The sequence below is a fragment of the Toxoplasma gondii genome, chromosome VIII, assembly GCF_000006565.2.
Source record: "Toxoplasma gondii ME49 chromosome VIII, whole genome shotgun sequence".
Lineage (NCBI taxonomy): Eukaryota > Apicomplexa > Conoidasida > Eucoccidiorida > Sarcocystidae > Toxoplasma > Toxoplasma gondii.
In genome coordinates this window covers 208780-227398 of record NC_031476.1, presented here as the reverse complement: position 1 = coordinate 227398, position 18619 = coordinate 208780, and the positions used below count along the sequence as shown (strand labels likewise).

General features: G+C 55.1%; 2 protein-coding genes across 2 annotated transcripts; both read right to left on the bottom strand.

The window, feature by feature from the left end:
- Nucleotides 1–2235: 2235 nt before the first annotated feature.
- Nucleotides 2236–6881, bottom strand: TGME49_229380 (hypothetical protein; the record flags this gene model as incomplete). Its single annotated transcript, XM_018780231.1, has 4 exons — nt 2236–2478; nt 3027–3193; nt 3942–3979; nt 4303–6881. 4 exons carry the CDS (start codon nt 6879–6881, stop codon nt 2236–2238), a joined length of 3027 nt encoding a protein of 1008 aa, XP_018636911.1.
- Nucleotides 6882–10463: 3582 nt separating this feature from the next.
- On the bottom strand, nt 10464–18332 carry AP2VIII1 (AP2 domain transcription factor AP2VIII-1; the record flags this gene model as incomplete). The annotated part of the gene is made up of 4 exons (XM_018780230.1): nt 10464–11846; nt 12344–12578; nt 13025–13944; nt 14528–18332. 4 exons carry the CDS (start codon nt 18330–18332, stop codon nt 10498–10500), a joined length of 6309 nt encoding a protein of 2102 aa, XP_018636912.1. The 3' UTR covers nt 10464–10497.
- Nucleotides 18333–18619: the final 287 nt, after the last annotated feature.

Genomic DNA, 18619 nt, shown 5'->3' with positions numbered 1-18619 from the left:
GAAGTCAGCAGTCAGTGCATCTTTAATGGTGAAGTGAACACACAAACGAGCGGGTAAACTTATCCTTTGGGTCACTGAAGCGAACAACTCTGGGGGAGCGCACAAGAACCGGTTCGTGACCCCAGACAGCAAAACGGCTCTCACTTAACGCCATGCGGAACTGCATTAAATACGCCTTTTGCGTTCGATTGGACAGGAAACACCTGAAGGGAACACCGTGCAAAAACGCGTCGGCAGCTAAGAAGAAGCACGCAGAAACCTGGCACGACACAACAGCCAGAGGCTCACGTCAAGGAAACGAGTTCTCACAAAGACACCAAGTACACCACCAGTGACATCTGGGATTGCCAGCCTGAAAAAATGACACCTTGACACGAAAAAGCGCTGCTCGCCAACGAAAAATGGAGCCCAGAGCAGCCGGAAAAAATGCATTCGAGATATCTCGATACAAACGTGCAACGTCTTCCTAGGCACACGGTTTCCGGTCGCTTCTTTAGAAACGGGAACGCAGCTTTTCCTCGTCTGCCGTCTCCGTTCAGTTTGCAAGCTGGGCGATAGAGCCTCGAAATCGCAGCAGGGAAAACGAAGCTGACTGAAAACTTGAGTGACGGGAAATTGGAAAAAACGAAAAAGGCGACCGTGCCGCCAGCCGCCACACCGACAGTACGCAACGGGGTCAACTAGCGACGCGCCAACAGCCGCGTTCCTGTATTTCCTTCTTTCCCTTGCAGGGTTTATTCTTTCCTCGACAAGTTCTGTGCGAAAGAAGCACTGAAACCCTTTCTTTCTTGCCGATCTTGACGCCGAGGGGTCCTAATTTCTGGCCCAAGCAACGCACTGAAAAATGGTGTCTCACGTGTCTGTGCAGAGGGATGAGTTTCCGGATACTAACTGCGCCAATTCATCATTTTGTGCAACGGTATCGAATGCGGAGTCATAAAGCCGTGTGTTAAAATCAGCTAAATGCCACAGGCTCTAATTTCGTTTCTTCCGCAAACCGTCTTTGGAATAAGCGCGATAGTACGACCGCAAGTACATGACATGCATTCCCTCAAATTCGCGGTCACAAAAAACTAGACGAGTCCTGTTGTGTCTGTCACGTCCGCGGCTTTCTCTCCATACATACTCTAGCGCGTTTTGTCTGGTAGACTCAGTTAAATGTCTTCCATTATATATGCTTCTCAACAGCGTCAGAGAGACACGTTAAAGGAAAACTTTTGCGGAAGGGGTTGAAACCGTAGGGCAAGCGAAGCCGCTTCTTTGCAACAACAGCAAATTGCAGAAAAACCCGGTGCTTCCAGTACAGTAAGACCATACTCACGGCGAGAAGGCAAGTGCGTTTCGAAGAACGGACATGTTTAGCAACCTGTCTATTATTTTCTTAAATTAAACTAACTCCAGTGCCGCTGAACTACGGTTCTGCTGAAGCTCAAGAGACAACTAGGCACAAGCCGTACACGGATTAATTAGGCCCATCTGTGCATCTGCTACTCGGTTATACAAGACAGACAGAAGCCACCGCAAGATGTACCGCATAGAGAACAGACACCTGAGCCATGCAAGTAAGCAGTTGCGTGTCAGTGTGTTTTTCTGTTGCACCCTTGACAAGCTATACGTGTATAACTTCAGTGCTATTTGCCAGTACGTTTCCCAGTGAAACGAACAGAATTCCGCACGAGAAATTTCCCTGTAGGAAGAAACTTCACTTCCTGGTCCCAAGGCCTTCTAGCTTCCCATGGGCAGGGTCTTGGACAAGCAAAGGCATAGTGCTGACTGGTGCTCGATAGTGTTTCTTCCCGGGCAGAAACTGTTTCTTGTGACGAAAATCGGCTTCCTATGAATATGCAAAGAAAAACTCCGTTGGCAAGCAAGAAATGAATGTCTAAAAGTGATCCAAACACTCGAATATAGCGAGCAGTCTGTTTCCATCTCAGAAGTGCCCTGCCCCACATCTGTGCTTAAATGGTTTTTAGTAACTTTGAGGTCATACTAACGGCGAGAAGGGAACTGTGTTTCAGAGAAAAGGGGTACTTAGCCGGGAAGTTCCAGTGACAGAGCGACGTTCGTGCGGAGCAATGCAGACACTTCTTGCAGACATCAGAACGTGGAACGAAGTGGCTACGACTGAGAAACGAATCGAAACCAGTCACGTGTGGTTTTTGATAAACATGCACATCCACACGCAATATATATATATATATAGATATATATATATATATAGATATATAAAAAAAATCAAGGACGCCGGAGCCTCCGTTCAAGCACAGCAGCGGCAAGAGCTGCCGCGCCTGCGGTGGCCCCTGCCCCGACTAGAAAGGAAGTTGTTGCCACTGCAGCAACGGCAGCTTTCTCGACCTGGGAACTCTTTCCTTTTCCAGTTTTGCAGAAAACAGCAAAGTGCTCGCAGTTGTTGAACAGGAGGTGGTAGGAAGGAAAAGACTGCTCCACGAAGGACTCCTCTGCTCTCTGAATCACCGTCTGTAGGAGACACAGACACAACAGTAACCAAGGGACAACACATAAAAGAAACGAAAATGCACCCCCTGTGGTTACAGGCAAGGACCTATACATGCGGGAAAGCAGTCTCGGGAAGGACTCCACAGGCACTTCACTGTCAAAAAAACACAGACAAGGTGTGCCCGGAATAGACTCATAGATAGACTGAGTGTTCTCGAAACCATGCTATAGGTACACCTGCCTCTCAATAAATCTAAATCTATTCCAACGAATATATATCGATATATATATATATATGAATGCGGTTGTGGGTTTCGTCACGGTCGGACACCCGAACGCGTCGATAGTGGAGACAAATCTGCTATACATCGCATTTCCTTTCCCGTGTCTCCTGACCCCCTGATCAGAACTCCAACTGGAGCCACAGATATAATATATATATATATATATATATACATATGCCTAGTTTTAACGCACGAATGAAGATGACACGGAGTCGAAGAAGACTGGATGGCAGAAGAGACAAGCGAGCAACACATCAGGGAACGCATACAGTGTTGAAGACTTACAAAGTGGTCGTCGCACTGTTCTTCTTTATATATTTTCACTCGGAGGGCAGAGCGGCCGCGGCCCATGAAGCGCCTGATGGAAGTGACGCGGACCCTGGCACTTCGCTGATTCGCCAAAAGAGCCCACAAGCCTTGTCTTTCATTTCCGCTCAAATGAAACACCCGACCTAAACACAACAGGCGAAAGAAAAATTCAGACGAGGCCCATACGCTGTAACGGCAAAGAGGTCGAGATGCACACAGAAAACACCCACGAAAAGACGGTGAGATCAACTCTTGCTTTCAGCTATTCAGGGGAGCTTCTTGGAACGTTCGTTCTACTGGACGTTCACACTTTAACAGGTGCACAAAAGAGGGAAAAAGGAAATGAAAAAGGCAAGACGCAGCTTGGGAGAAAGAAACAGAGGGAGGAGAGCCTCGAGACTCGGCGCATCTGGCACATGCGTTTCGAGACAATAAGCTGCTCGCCGGAACAGGATCGGCGGAAGCAGATAACACTCACTCACAACTACGTGAACGAATCGAGGAAATCGAGCTCAAGCGAACCGGCTGACATTCGGACAACACTTTGCTCGGCATCCAGGCTACGCTCTACCTTGCGCTTCGAACCCCACACTTGAGGCCTGTTTGATTTAACCTTGTTAACTAGTATAATGAAGTGACAGCGGGGGAAACGAGGAAGGCAAGGATATACTGGAGACAAAGAGGAACGGAGAAGAGAGCAGAGAAAAGAGAGAAGAGAGAAGGACGAAGCTGCTGGAGACGAAAAGAGCTGTCAATTGCGAGAAAGAAGATGAAAACTAGACTAAAGAGAATTCATCCGGTCCACCCCACAAGCTCAAACCAACATCATAGCGCCAGTGCATCGAAGAAGGAAGAAACAAATGATTGATTTTTTCTCGGGGTCCCGCTTACCGTGTCCAGCGTAAATGCCATGGTGAGTTGCTATCGACCTGACACGTTTCACACAACCGTGTGGAGAGATAAGATTTGCAGAAAGATAATTTTGAAAACTGAAAAAGAAACCATACACCCACGAACAGACCTAGGTCGACAGAGTCCCCCACGCATGCAGGGCAAGAGGATGAAACCTGAAAGTCTGGACAGCGATCCGATGTGTGGTAATGCATCGTAAGCTTCTTCTTTTTATGGCGGTAGAGCGGTGTTTGTACGCGATTCCTGCGTCTACGCTGAAATCCTGAGTTCTGCTCTCAGTCGTTGAGGCACAGACCCCCGACAGATCGAAAGGATCCGTTTGCGAGAACTGTCGGCCTACAAGATTCCTCTCGGTTTGATAGCGCGGTAGATGTGATCTCCAAGTTGCAGAGGAATGGGCGTGATGCATGCGTGGCGAATGCCGTCAAGTTCAGCGAGGTGTGCAAGGTCGGTGCCTCTGCGCATGACGAGAAGCACAACGGGGCTGTTTCCTTGTTTTCTAGCGTCGATCCATTCGTCGTCCTTTTCCTCGACTTCGTCTTCGAAAAGGAAGTTCTGTCGAAACGCTGAAGTCGACTTGTGGCGCTGCACCTCCGCCGCGAGCCTCGCTTCTTCTCCCTCGAAATCTCCGTCTTGGCGTGCGGCTGCTTCTCTCGCCGCCTCCAAGGCTGCTGCCAACGCAGCCTCTTCGCACAGTCTCTTCTTTTCCTCTTCTTTCTTCTCTTCCTCTTCTTTCTTCTCTTCCTCTTCCTCCTCCTCCTCCTCTGTCTGGCCCTCTTCCACGTTCACTGCGCTTCGCTCTGCCTGCGTCTCTGCATGCCGTCCAGAGTGTGCTGGGGCGGTAGGGCAGCGAGAAGAACCTGGCGAACAGGCGACGTTCTTCGGGGCGCTGTCGCCGCCTGTGTGGGGGGTTTGAGTCGCATTCCGAGGGTGAAAGGAGTCAGAAGAGACAGTGGAGCCACCCGAGGAGACTCCGAGAGGCGCAGCAATTGCGTGTAGGAAAGAGGAGGAGAATACGTCTTGCGTGAAAGGAACAAGAACGGCTCGCTTTCTCGACGTTGCATTTCCAGAAGAGGCAGGCTGGTCCTCGCTGTCTCCATTCCTCCTGTCTGCGAGGTCGCAAGCGTTCAGTGTCTTGGCACCTGAGTGACTGCAGGAGGCGGGGAGAAGCTCAGAGACAGTTGATCCGCGCCTGCAGGAAACTTGCTGCCCTTCGCGTTCTCTGGGTTTCTTCGCGCCTCTCGTGTCTCCCGCTTTCGCCTCTTCCTCGAAAAGCTTCAGCGCTAGACACGACAGAGGCAGGTCGTTGAGCATGACGATCCCCTGAGGCTTGCGGCGGAAGATCTGCAGAACTTGCTGTTCCACTGCAGTGACATCCACGGCCACAATCTGCTCGGCATCGGATCCTCGTCCTGCTCGTTCGTCCCCCCTCTCTTCGCCGAAAGCGAAATCTCGTTCTTTTGCGATCTCAGCTCTTTCTCTAGCGCCGCTACAGTCCTCTTCGTCGTCTGCTTCTCCCCCGGCGCGTCCCCTACTTCCCTTTCTTCTCCCACCCTCCTCCGGCCGCCTCTTCTTCTCTTCCTCCTCCAGTTGCTTCTTCTCCTCGCTCTTCTCCGTCGTCTCCTCTCGCGTCTCTTTCTTCTCCGCTTCCTGGCCTCCTGTGGAGCGTGCGTAACGAACAAGAAAGTCGGACAGGCGGAGAACGACGACGGCGTCTGTCGACTCTCCAGGATGCATCATGAGGTAGAAGCGAGCTTTCACCAACGGTCCGTATACGCAGCGCGTGATCAGCGGGTGCCACAGAAACCGAGTCTCTCGACTCAGAGAGGAGACACCTGTGCCTCGCAGACTGCCTCGCGACACTGCATACGCCTCCCCAGAGGAAGTCGAGAAAGAAAAGGACGACGAAGAGGAAGAAGAGGAAACAGAAGAAACAGAGGAAGTGGTGGAGGAAGACCAGAAAAAGGGGAAGCGAGAGGAAGAAAAACGAGAGGAGTTGGTGCAGTCAGGTCGCGGGGAGTTGATCGCTTCTTCCTCAACAAGGAGAGAAGTTCCATCGCCACAGATGCCCACATCTGCACCCGGTACTTTCTCGGTCTGTCTCTCTGGTCTGTCCGCTCCATCGGCTCTCGCGGTGGCTTGCATGCACTCGGCGGTGCCGAGAGTGTCACCGCACAGTTCGCGGCCTGCGGGGAAGTCTCTGGCCTGCGCCTTCTCTTCCCTGGAAGCGCCGACGCCGTTTCTCGATCGAGTCTCGGCTCGTGGGTCGCCTGTGACTGGTGCTTCCCCAGATGACGTCGAATTGCTTCCGGGTCCGAGCGTCGAGATGGAACGAGAAGTTGCCGGATAATTCAATACCTCGTAGTCGTCGAAAACAAGGGCTCCATGCAAGTCGAACTCGTCGATTCGCGAGTCGTCCAGTCTTCCTCCTCGGTCCTCTTTGGCCTCCCTGGCGTCTGTCTCTCCTGCTCTTCCTTCTCGTCTTTCTTCATTCTCTCCAGACAAGTGTGTGTGTTCGGCCGCAGAAGAAGTACAGGAAGAAGAAGAGGGAGAATGAGAGAAAGAAGGAGAAGAAGATGAAGAGGAATCATTGGAAGAGGAGAGAGAAGAAGACGAAGATCCCGATGAAGCGAACTCGACTTGACTGCGTTGATTTTTGACCCTCCGCAAGAGGCGTTCGGAGGAGGCATTTCGAAGAGAGGAGACCGCAGACGCGAGAGAAACGAAGCTGAAGGAAGACACAGTTCTCCTGGGAGAATCTCTTTGCCCCGAATCCGTCTGCGACGCCGCGAACGGGGCAGCAACGTCATCGCTGCTTCTCGTCGATGTACCATCGAAGCTCTGACGTTGCGAGGAATCCAAGAGACGAGACGCCGTCTCTCCTCGCTTCTCGTCGGAAGCACCGACTGGCGGTTCCATGGCGCTGCCCTGCTGAAAGGAAAGAAGAGGAAGAAGGCGACGGATGGGACGGGGCGTAGCTGACTCGAAGACGGAGAGGGCCTCGTAGTGCAGCGACAGCTCACCGACTCGGAGCGCAAGGAGACCCTGCAGCCGCACTGAAAATCGAGAAGACTGAGGGGAAAAAGAAATCCAGTTTGCGTCACACACGACGACATGTGACTCCCGTACCTACAGCGTAGACACAGATACACAAAAGCCGATTGACCAGGAATCTGGAGATACACGCAGGGACGCACATGCGAGTCCAACAATCACACATCCCCCTTAGGTATGCTGGTGAAAACGCGAATAAACAAGTATAATTCTACACTGAGGTTTGAAGCTTCAAAACGAATTCAGGGAACTTTGCGGAAACGAGTGACCCACCACGTCCGTCGAGCTCCTCCTGGCGAGCAAAGAGATTCTTGGAAAACTTCGCGGAGAAAAACAGCTGTCGTCGAACATCGGCAGTGTGCGCTCAAGAAATGCAAAGGAAGCGAAAAAAAGGCAACGAAGGCAGAAGCAGAATGCGAAAGCGACGGCGTGTCTCGGCCTCAGATTCGCGGCCATTTTTGCATGCAGTTCAAACACGCAGCGAAAGTCGAAATCAGGGAGCCTTTCCCGAGGATAAATTACTCCTCGTTTGGCGACTTGAAACGGTTTTTTACGGACAACGCCCTTAGTGTTAAAAAGTCAAGAGTCAAGTGCCTGAAAACCCACGTGGATTCAGGCTAGCACTGCACCGTGCGGCTGGACGGATTACGTCCATCTGTGCATCAAAGTTGATGATGATCGGTATTTGCTGCATGTCTTCGCATTCACAGCAGCTTGAAAACTTTCCGAAACCTCGAAGATACAGAAAGGGCATTCCACTCTTCTATGCACCGCCTGTGTCGGCCGCCAGAAGCGCCGATGGCGACGGAAAACGCGGCTTGTGACACTTTTAAAATGACACCAATGGAGCAAAGCCATGGAGAACCAGTTCTTTCTCAATCGTGCTTTCTTCCTCCTTCTTTCACTCCCGCGTCCACGCGTTCTTTCCGTAGGAGTTTCTCCCAAAAAGCGATGCAGAAACACAGCGAAGTTGTTGCCCTAGATCGATGCCGCCCAGCTGTGCATACACCTGCGGTGCTTTCCGGGGTGCCACCGAGCAGTCACCAGAGCTTCTGTTTCAGTGGAAAGAGACCTTGGTTTTCAGGACTTGTGTTTCTGTGGGAAAAACAAGAGAAGTGATGATATGTTCCACAAACAGAGCACAGATCCGCGGAGGGAACGCAGTAAAACACGCGTTTTCGGGTCACGGCAAACGGAGTCAGCTTCTCGCGTAACTACTGATAGAATAAACGGTTCTTCGCCTTTACTAGCAGTGTCAGCAACACCGGAGATGGTCACACCTGGTTTCTCTCAAAGGCAGGGTATCCCGGCGGAAACAAGTCTTACTTCTCTGGTCGAAAACCCCAGTTCCAGCTTCGGACTTCATCACTGATGAGCTGAGTTCAGGAAGACAGGAACTGAAAGCATAGCAAATCAACGAGCTTTAAAAGAAACATACGTCTCTGTATCTGAGCTGACACCCCGTTATACATTTAGAGGGCGACCACAGAACGCCACACAAAAGGCAGGAACAGAGATGTATCGAAAAACGATACAAGACTCCAATCCCGAGGAAAAACGACCCAGCGCGCTTGCCTTGGGGGTTGACTCCATATAAATAACTGTACCTTTAAATACAAATTACACGTATATATATGCCCGTGTACGAATACACACATGTATGTGTGTATATGTAAGATACTTGTTGACGGCAGAGGAGATTGTTTTGCATCCGTGTGTTGTCGGCCGAGTACGTATGGATTTCTGTTATCGCTCGTATTAGAAGCAAGGGAAAACGGCCACTCATGCGCTGGTAGTAATATCAGTACCATCATGTTGGAAGTCGTCACCTGAGACAGGAGTACTATTAGCTTTCCCTGGGAAGTGTAGACTGAAAGTTCGGCTGCTGGCGTAGATTCTGAAGGTTTTTTCAGAGAATTTAAGTTGTGGCTTTGAAAGGAGATCTCGATGAAATGTGTGGCTGCGTTGGCACTGGCTTTCCTGTGTGGGCGCACCGGGTGTCTCTGTTCACTTGGTGACCGACGCGCCGCGCGTCTCCTGCCATATCCCTCCTCTTCTAGTTGTCACTTTTTTTTTTCTCATCCACAATGCGGACTCCCATTCCTCCCATTGGCCATCCTCTCATCTCTCTCCATAAATAGGGTTGAGATTCTTCTGTCGTCAACAAGTGTGAATATAAATACATATATATACGTATGCATACAGATGAAAATACAAATACAGTACAAATATATATATATATATATATTCATCACTCCCTCCTTGTTCCTTCAACTCTTCGTCTGCAACTGCTTTTACAATCTCTCCCAGTCTTTGTTTCTCCTCAGGCCGTTCCTCCCTCTTTCTCTCCAGATTTTTACCTCCTCCCGTGTGTCTCTTCCCGGAAACCGTCCTGTTAACTTTCCTCGCTAGCTGTAGATCTTTTCGTGAGGGGCTGCTTCTCTGCAGCGATTTGTGACCGCTTGTCGCTCTCTTTGTCGAGTTCTTTCTCTCCCTCTCCCTGTGTAGCCTTCTCAATTTTTCTGTCTCGCCAGCTGCGTAGACCTGTTTCCATTTTCTGCGAGAGAAGAGGTGAGAGAGGCGAGTGTTTTTTTCGAGAGTCGTCTCGGGTGTACATACGGCACAGACTACAGCCCACAGGGCTTTCAACAGAGAGGGGGAACAGAAAGCGCATTCCTCGCTCCTTCCCCGCACATGACGGGTGCGACGAAGAAACTCGAGAGAGACACGGACTCGGTTCCCCTGTGGAGACAGGTCCCGCATTGCGAAGACTGGGTGTCCATACACCCTAAAAAGCCACGAGACCTACATCTGGGCCTGGAGACTGGAGCACCGCAGAGTGTACCGGCGCCGGTACTGCACCTGCGTTGGTGTTGAGGATCTCCTCTGCGCGACAAACTGTGACTGCTTCATTGTTCAGTTTCTCGACTTTCCAGGTGAAACGATAAAAATGCAGATATGCGGAAAACGTTAACCCTTTCGACTTCCTCGTCTTGCGTCCTCCACATGAAAGACCGGTTTACACGACGCACAGAACGCGCCGCGTCTTGCATGCATCCTCTGGATTAAAAACCAACTGCTCTTTCATCTGCGAGAGACAACATATCTGAACGTCTCGTCGCTCATCATCATCTCGTCACGCCTCGCATCTTCCTTAAGATGTTTTCTAGCCTCACGTCTTCTCCGCTGTTTTTTCCACTCCTTGTCTCCTTCTTACCCATCTCGTGCGCCTCTCTCACAAGGGCACCTTCCTCTCTGCAGAACACAACTCTTTCGTTCTCTTTTCCGCCTCGTCAAGTGCATGCGCAGGCCTTCCCCACCTCAGGCCTCACCAGCCTCCTCGTCTCGGCGTGCCCCGCTTTTCAGTGCACTCCCGCAAGCACCGCCTCATGCCCTTCCCCCTCTTTCACCTGCCGGCCCCCCGCTGCGGCGCCACCTGCATGCGTCTCCAGTTCAGCTGCCGCGAGAGTTTGCTTCTCACTCAAAAGAGAAGTGAAGAGACAGCGGAACCGGTGTCGGCGACGGCGCAGGCGATGGAGACACCTGAGGGTAGGACGCGAAGGCCGCGGGGCTTGCACTCGAGGGAGGGAGACAGCCGGGCGGCGCCGGAGAAGCGTGGTAGGGAACGCATGCGCGCGAGTGCAAAAGAGAAGGAGGGAACCCATTCGAAGAGAGGTGCGGAGTGTTCGGCCGAGCCGTCAAAGTCGCGACCATCGCCTGCAGACCCGCACGGACCTTCTGGAGCGCACAGCCTCCCCGCGCCGCGGTCGTCGCCTCTCGAGAGACAGTTGTCCTCTCCTGGAGACGCCTGGACGGCGGGCAGGAGCTGCGGCCTTTGGCCGTCGACGGGGAAAGAGGCCAACGTGGAGGGGAAGGCAACAGGCGAAGCATACGGGTCTGAAGAGGGGGACACAGTCGGACAGAGAGCTCTTTGCGCTGGAGGCTCGCTGGAATCGTGGTACATGCCCCGGACCTCGAGCGGCTCTTTGCTCGGGGCTTCCAGCACACGGCTGCCCAACTCGGAGGGCGGGAAGGACGACGCGCATGCAGTGGAGAGAGGAGCCGGAGTGCTTGGCGGCATCGACGACAAGCGACTCTGGTGATACGCCGGAAGAAAACGCAGCCTGTCGCGCTCCTCCTCTCGCCCCTCTTCTCTGGAGGGTTCAGTCTTCTCCGGCGCTCCGCAGTGCGGGAGGTGAGGCGGAGACACTGGCGAGAAGGAGGGAAACGCAGAAGGCGTCTGATCAGGTGAAGCACGCATGCAGAGCGCAGGGTTCGAGGAAGGCAGCGACGCGGGAGGCGCATGCATAGCCACAACGGGAGAAGAAGAGACACCGGAGAAGGCCGGCGAGGCGAATGCCATGTGGGGACCTGCCGAGGGTGCTGACACGAGCGGCGAGTACGCGGGCTGCATGGGGAAGAAGTCCGAGGGAGCGACCGCAGAGCCTGGCGCCAGCCGGTCTTGCGACTGGACCAGCTCCGGGGACGCGTTCACGTGGTGTCCGGTGTACATACACTGCACATCTGGGGCGAGACAACAATAGGGGGAAGACGACGGTGCCGCGTCTTGACCGCAGGCAGCCGGCGGGGCGACAGCAGAAGCCGAGAGAACTGACGAGACAGGCGACGTGTACAGAGGATGCACGAAATGGGTCTCCACACTCGTCGTCCGCTGCCTCTTTCCATTCCTGTCCTCGAGACACCCTTCGCGCTCAGCCGCGCCTTCCTCTTGGCTGCCGCCGCTTCTCTGACTCGGCACCTCTTCTGGAGGACCCGGTGCATGCTCGCACCGCGGATCGACCGGGAGACTCGCAATAATCTCGCGCTCCTCTGAAGGGAAAAGAGAAAGTCGGAAAAGACGGAGGGAGGTGAAGTTCCACTGGCACGCACAAGGAAACGCTCAGCGTCCGAAGAACGGAGAGAACGACAGAAAAGACGCGACGAGTGCTGCAGAGAAACGCCAGCGCAACCTGAGGTGTATGGACATCATGCGCAGCCTTGACACCAGCACGAACGCTAAACACAGTGTGCATCACACAAATAGGCGACCGAAGAGGAGGAAAGACACATCAAACAATGCGGAAACGAACAGAGATGAAACAGCAGTTGACACACTTAGAGGATCCATGCCTTAAGCTGAACATACACATACCAGAAATTTACAAATATCTATATACATTTCCGTCCATATACGCAGATATTTAGGAGCATACGAAGCTGGCGCTTCATGTATAAATAGAAAAATATATGTATATATGTGTGCGGATTCGTTCTCCGCGTTCGTTGCTGTTCCTCGGCATTTGTCTTTCTGGGCTCCCACGACCTACCTCTGAGCTCGCGTTCCAAAGCCGCTGGCGAGAGAGTCGCCCTCCACTGTTGAATCTTCTCGATCGCGCAGAGACGAGACTTATGGAAGCCGTGCTTCTTCACTAGAAATCGCCGAGACCCAGAGCCGATCTTCGCCGTCCAGGCAAAGGCCTCCGCCTCAAAACGCACTCCGTGGACATACGGCAGCTCCATTGCCTTGTTGCTCAGACGGACAACCCGAGTCGCAGAAAAATCCTACACACAACACGCAAGAAGACACACATATATATATCTATATATATATATATATATATATATATATATAAATATATATAAATGTATAAATATATCTACATACATTGAATATTCCAATGGCCGTGTAAATGTATGCTGTATACATTTGTTTGCCTTGACTGTACATTGCCATAGACACATGAATCTACATATATATATATATATATATATATCTTGTTTCTCAGCAAGCAGACACGTGTGTACATAATTTATTCGCGTGGCGGCTGTCGCGTTGTTTTTCTGGTGTCCTCTTTGTATTGTCGACAAAACAATGAACCTTCTCGACGGGTCTTTCAGTTGGTCGACGGCTCTGTTTCCCCGTCCTGTCTCGAGACTCCTGCGTCACTTTCTAGCCTTTTGCGTCTTTTGCCTTGCTTGCTCAGTGTGCGCTACGTTCTCTCGCGTACCCCAGTGGTCAACGGCGTTTCACTGCCGACGGGCGTGACGAGGTTCCGAACGCCGCCCGGCCGTCCGACGAGCCCGATGGTCACAACAGGGTGCGCCGTCGCGGGTCCACCGCTGCTGACGCTTCCAGTTGTCCTCGCTTCTTCCTCCCCCTTCTCGCCCGGGGTGAGGCACTCCGCTTTCTCAGAGACTCGGCCTTTTCTTCTCTTCTTCGAGGCCCCCCTGGATGCAGCTTGCTCTTCAGACAGCTCGCCAACACCACATGTACAGGTGCTCCGCTGCTGGACTGTGTCCTCGCCTCCGCCGTACGCAGGCCGGCCAGGCGCATGGACAGCCGATGGATACGATAGGTGCACCGGCGCGCTAACGAGTCTCTCTCCAAGTTCAGTCCCTGCAGAATATGCGTGCGAAGTGAGATGCACCACGTCGCCTCTCTCGCTTCCCTGGTCGGACGGCGCCTGCGCCGATGGACTCGAAAGCTGAGTCGCAGTCGTGCTGTGCTCACTCCCAGAACCAGGTGTACATACACCTGAGCGGAGAGACAGCACAGACCCGCTCCCCTCCCCCTCTCCCTCAGGTGTATGTACACCCGAGTTGACCTGCCCCGTCGCCCCTCCGCCCGCCCGCTCCAAGTGCGCTGTATATCCAGCTGAAACGAGCTGCGTCCCTACGTTGCTCGCCTCCGGTCCACGAGGCATCTGGACAAATGCGGCGGCGTCGGCGGAAGCAGAAAACGGCACTCCACCTTGCACTTGAGGCGCAGCGAACGAACCACATCCACCTGCTGTTCCTCCCACCTGCGACGGCGCGCCTGAAGGTGAGCGGTGGAGGAGTGGAGACACCGACGCGTCTCGACAGGGGCATCTGCTGGCAGTGCCGCACTGCTGGGTCCCGAAATGGTCTGACGCAACGAAACGCGGACCTACGAAAAAACAGATGCGACGCAGGAAAGTACATGCACCGCATGCACACAAAAGAGGAGCCCAGGAAGCACAGTGCCTGGAGGCCGTGAACTCCCGTCTGCCGAGGCAGTTCCAGATGTGCGGCAACACACAGAAATGTTGACGGAGAGAGAGAAAATGCATGCAAGACTAGCCAGAGAACACTGCTGCACTTCTGCATGGTTTCCACGCTGTGCGGTCACGCCTCGAAGTCTCTACGCTCTTGCTTCCCCCGACTCGAAAGTATTTGGCTGCTTCCTCCGTCTATACACACAACCAGCAAATACATACGCTGACTCTGCCCTGGCAGTCCCACCTACATACGACCCGCAGACTGAGCTTATATAACAGTGCACACATCTGTCGCTACATATATATATATATATATATAGATAGATAGATAGGTATAGACGGATACACAGGTAGGGAGAGAGAGAGATGACTGAAGCTCCGCGAGATCGTTTTTGTGTGGACAGAGTTCAGAGGCCCAGCCGGTTCGTTCTCGTGGCTAAGTCGAAAAACATCACATCCGCAATCGTAGGTTTTCGGGCGCGGTCGTCTTACGGTCAGAAGCATAGACGCCAGAACTGTGCCAGTCATCGGCACGAGACTCCGCTTTCAAAGTGAAGACTTGCTCGCGAGGCGTTTCGCCTTGGCTCGCGAGAGTTCTAGCCTCAGCAGGTCCGTCGAACGCCACTCGGGAAGCTCGGTGGCTTCCTCCGTCTGCAGGCTGCTGCTCACATAAGAGACGCTGTCTCTGACTACCGACGCATTCTTCCACTGTCGCATGCGAGTATTCCCTCCTCTCTCCCTCGTTGCCAGCTGTCACAGGACACCACACAGAAGACGCCGAGGAAGAGAAAGAAGAAGAGAAAGACGAGGAAGAAGAAAAAGGAGAGAGAGAAGAAGAGAGAGGGGAAGAGGAAAAAGAAGCGAGAGACGAAGAAGACGAGGAAGAAGAGGAAAAAGGAGAGGAAAAAGAAGAGAGAGAAGACGAGAGGGAAGACGAGAGGGAAGACGAGAGAGAAGACGAGAGAGAAGAAGAGAGAGGGGAAGAGGAAAAGGAGAAAGAAGAGAGGTTATTCCCACAGGCAGGAACTGTGGATGAAGCAGAGCAATAGGGATGCGAAAGAGAGGGAGCTGGACTGGCCATTCTTCCCTCTGGGTTTTCATCTTTTGTGAGGGATGAAAGGTCGCCGACTGAAGCACCGTCACGGGATGTGTCTACGCTGGAAGCGAAGTCTTTCCTGGGAGCGACAGCCAAGAGCGCGGCGCGGCGCGCCTTAGCCCTGCGCAGCTCTTCCTCCCTGGGGGCCGCCCGTTGTGTGATCGCCTCGCCTGGCTCTTCGTCTCGAGTCCTTCCTCCGCTCTTCTCGTCTCGCACCTCTCGCTCGGCGCCTCCGTCTCCCTCGCCGTTTTGCGCAGAGAACTCCAGGCCTCGGCTCTGACTCCACTGCCGCAGCGACGCCAACAGAGACTCGGGGCCGTCTGCATCCGCTGGGAGAGACTGCCTCAGGACAGCTACGGATCGCGGCGACAGCCAACAGCCGCCGGAGTGGCCGCCCTCGCCCCCCGCCTCTTCGTCCGCGAGAGGTCCAGAGTCTCCTGTCCCCGCAGCCGATAGGCGCCGCGGCGCGAGCGACAGGGTGTGCGCCGGGGCGCCGCCTGAGAGCGCGAAGGAGTGGAGGCTGCGCGCGAAGAAGGGGAGCTCGAAGGCGGGCGCCGCAGGACCCTCGACTTCCGCGCATGCAGAAAAAGCCGGCGACGCGGCGGCTGGCAAGTCGTCGACCACGCGACCCCAGCCGCTGTCTCGGCCCGTTGCCAGGGGAAAGAGTTCCGAGATCGAGAAGCTGTGGGCAGAGTCTCCGAACGGGGCGAGCGACGCGAGGGAGACGGAGCCCGACGCCGTCACCCGCGGAGACAAACAGCGCGCGAAGACGGCCCGCGGGCGACTGACACCCGTCTTCTCCCCTCCAACGCATCCCTCGTCTCCGTCCAGTCCCTCGCGAGGCGGCGCCACCGCGTCTCGCGTCGGAAGCGCGAGAAACGGCCCGGCAGCCTCTTGGGTGCCTGGCAGGCACTCGCTGGCTACGCTAGCTGAGCTTGCTCCGCCGCACACCGTGAGCGAGAACAACCCCGGGCAAGCCTCTTCGCTGCTCTCCACCACTCCGTCGAGGTGGTTGCGCGCGTCGAGAATCGGGAGTTCCGGTGGGGGAGCTTGGAACGGAGACCCGTCCAAGTCGCGATCTTCCTTCTCGAACAAGCTCGATGCCGCCAGGGCGTCGGGTGTCTCTGCATCGAGATCCGGCTCCGACGGATCCAGGCAGAGAGGGAACTGCGTCCCCAGTCGGTCGCGGGCCTCCGGCGCGAGACTTGTGGGGCCTGGGCGCGTCGTGAGTGCGGCGAAGGCGGGGGGAGGCGACGTGCGTCCAAACTCTGGAAAAGCCAAGTCGCACCGCAGCAGCGCCGAGAAGTCGTCCGAGTGAGAGCCGCGGACCGCAAAGTGGAAGAGCGGATCTCCGGAAGCGGCGCCCTCCTCTGGTGTGTCTTCGGGGCCTTCGGGGCCGCGGGAGTCTCCCGCAACTCTCGCGAAGGCTGCCCCCGTTGGAATGTCCAGGATCTCTTCCACGCGTCGCGTCGCGTCTGTGGCTTTCGAAGCGTCTTCCCTCAGCTGCTCTGCCCTCTCTCCGCGCCTGTCCTCGCCTGTCCGGTACGGTCCGCGGTCATGGGTCCTCGAACATCCTTGGCCTCCAGAAGGCGTTCGACTCCTCCGCTCCCCTTCACAGTCGCTTCCGTCCTCTCGGGGGCTCGAGAGGGCAGTCGCCCTCACGTCACTCGCGCCTGCGTCGAGACCGGCGAACGTGAGAGAAGAGCGCGAGGAGCGCGGGGAACAAGAAGACGAACACCAGGTCTGCTCGGGAGAGACTTCCGCCTCGCCGGGCACTGCGTGGAAGGCCTTCGGAGTGTGACTCGGAGACGCTGGCGCGGCGCCGGCAGCGCGGAGTGGACGTACAAGCGAAGGCGCGGAGTCGCTCCGGTCCTTGCTGACCTCCTTGGCGCGCCTCAAAAACTGCAGGTCGAGCGCGACACAGTGCAGCGCAGACAGGCCATGCTGGGTCGAGAGGTCACGAGGGTCGGTGCCGAAGAGAGGCGCAAAAATGGTTGCATACTCCGCCAACGCCTCGCGGCTCTCTGTGTTGTTGACGATCCTCTCGACATGAAAAGCCGTCTCCTCTTCCGCGGCGACAGGGTCAAGCGCTGCGGCCAAAGTCGACGAAGCCCAGTTTGTTACCGCGAGAGGCAGAGAAGCGTCCCCGGCCTTCTTTACTCGCCCTATCTCCGTCTCTTCCGTGTTCGCTTCAGAGCCTGCAGCTTGAGAAGAACTCGTCGGAGCGTCTCGACTCTTTTTCACACTGGCTGCATGCGCGCCGCTGAGCTCCTTCTCCGCGTGGTGGTCTTCGTTTCGCAGGAGACTCCAGGCGAGTAGTTGGGTGTCTCCGACGGAGGACTGGGTCGAGAAGGTCGAGGCCGGAGAAACGGGAGTTTCTGACGAGCGTCGCCGGGGTCCCGTTATCGACGGCTCTCTGCACAGATCTCTCCACACAGAGGCGAGAGCTCGAAAAGCCTCTTTGTCCTCTGGGCGCTTCTCCCTGTTCGCCAGAGCCAGCTGGGGTTTGACGTCCTCTGCCTTGTCTCCCGACGACTGTCCGGAGCCTGGCATTCTGTCTCCTCCCGGCGGTCGGCCTTCTGAGGCACAGGGCCTCCTCTGCATGCTCGAGTCAGACCACAGGGACGCACGTGAGCCTGCCTCCACAGAGCCGCTGCGTTTAGCTAGTTGCGAAAATAGACACCGCGCGAGCTGCGCGAAATGCTGGCGGAGATCTGCCAAGACACCCCCGGCAACTGCGGCCTCGCCGGGTGGCGCCAGCAGCTGAGGCGGCCGGCTGTCTACACACTCGAAAGCTCCGCGGCCGAGGGAAGAAGGACTGAAAATCGACGCAGCGCCGGAAGGCGGCGACGCGCCAGGGTGCGTTGACACAGCAGCATGTAGACACAGAGAGGACCTCGAGGGAGGGGCATTCTCCGAAGCAGGGCTCAGCGTTTCTCCTGAGAGAGAGGCTTGTTCGCCAGAGGCGCCGTCCCCGTCTCTCTCGTTTGCTCTCTGAATGCAGCATTCTGCGGCTGAGTCGGGATGCTTGGCTCCGCAACGCTCAGGCCGCCGCATGCGCTCTAGACACGCTGAGAAAGAATCCGAAGAAAAAGTTGAAGTCGACGCCACACACGGAGAGGACGGCACCGGACGCGGCCCGCGCGGCGGCTGCCGAGGAGGCGTTGCCAGTCCCCAGTTCGCAGTTCTGTCTGGCGCCATTGGCGAGTCGCTTCGAGCCTCTCAGCTCCGAGAGAAGGGCAAACGCGTGGACGAGGCGGCCGCACGGGGGCTGTGGGAGATGAAGAAGGAAGAGGAGGGGAGCGGCACATAAAGAAGCGGAACAGACAGGAGAGGACTCTCACAGAAGGGAGCACGCATCTCGTACCTCACGGCCGCTCTAAAACGAGAGCGAGTTGCGGGTTCGTGGAACCAAAGGCAGCCAAGAGCCGAGACCCTTGGGTCCCCCTCCTCAGCGGCGGATGGACGTCCACCTGAACTTCTGTGTC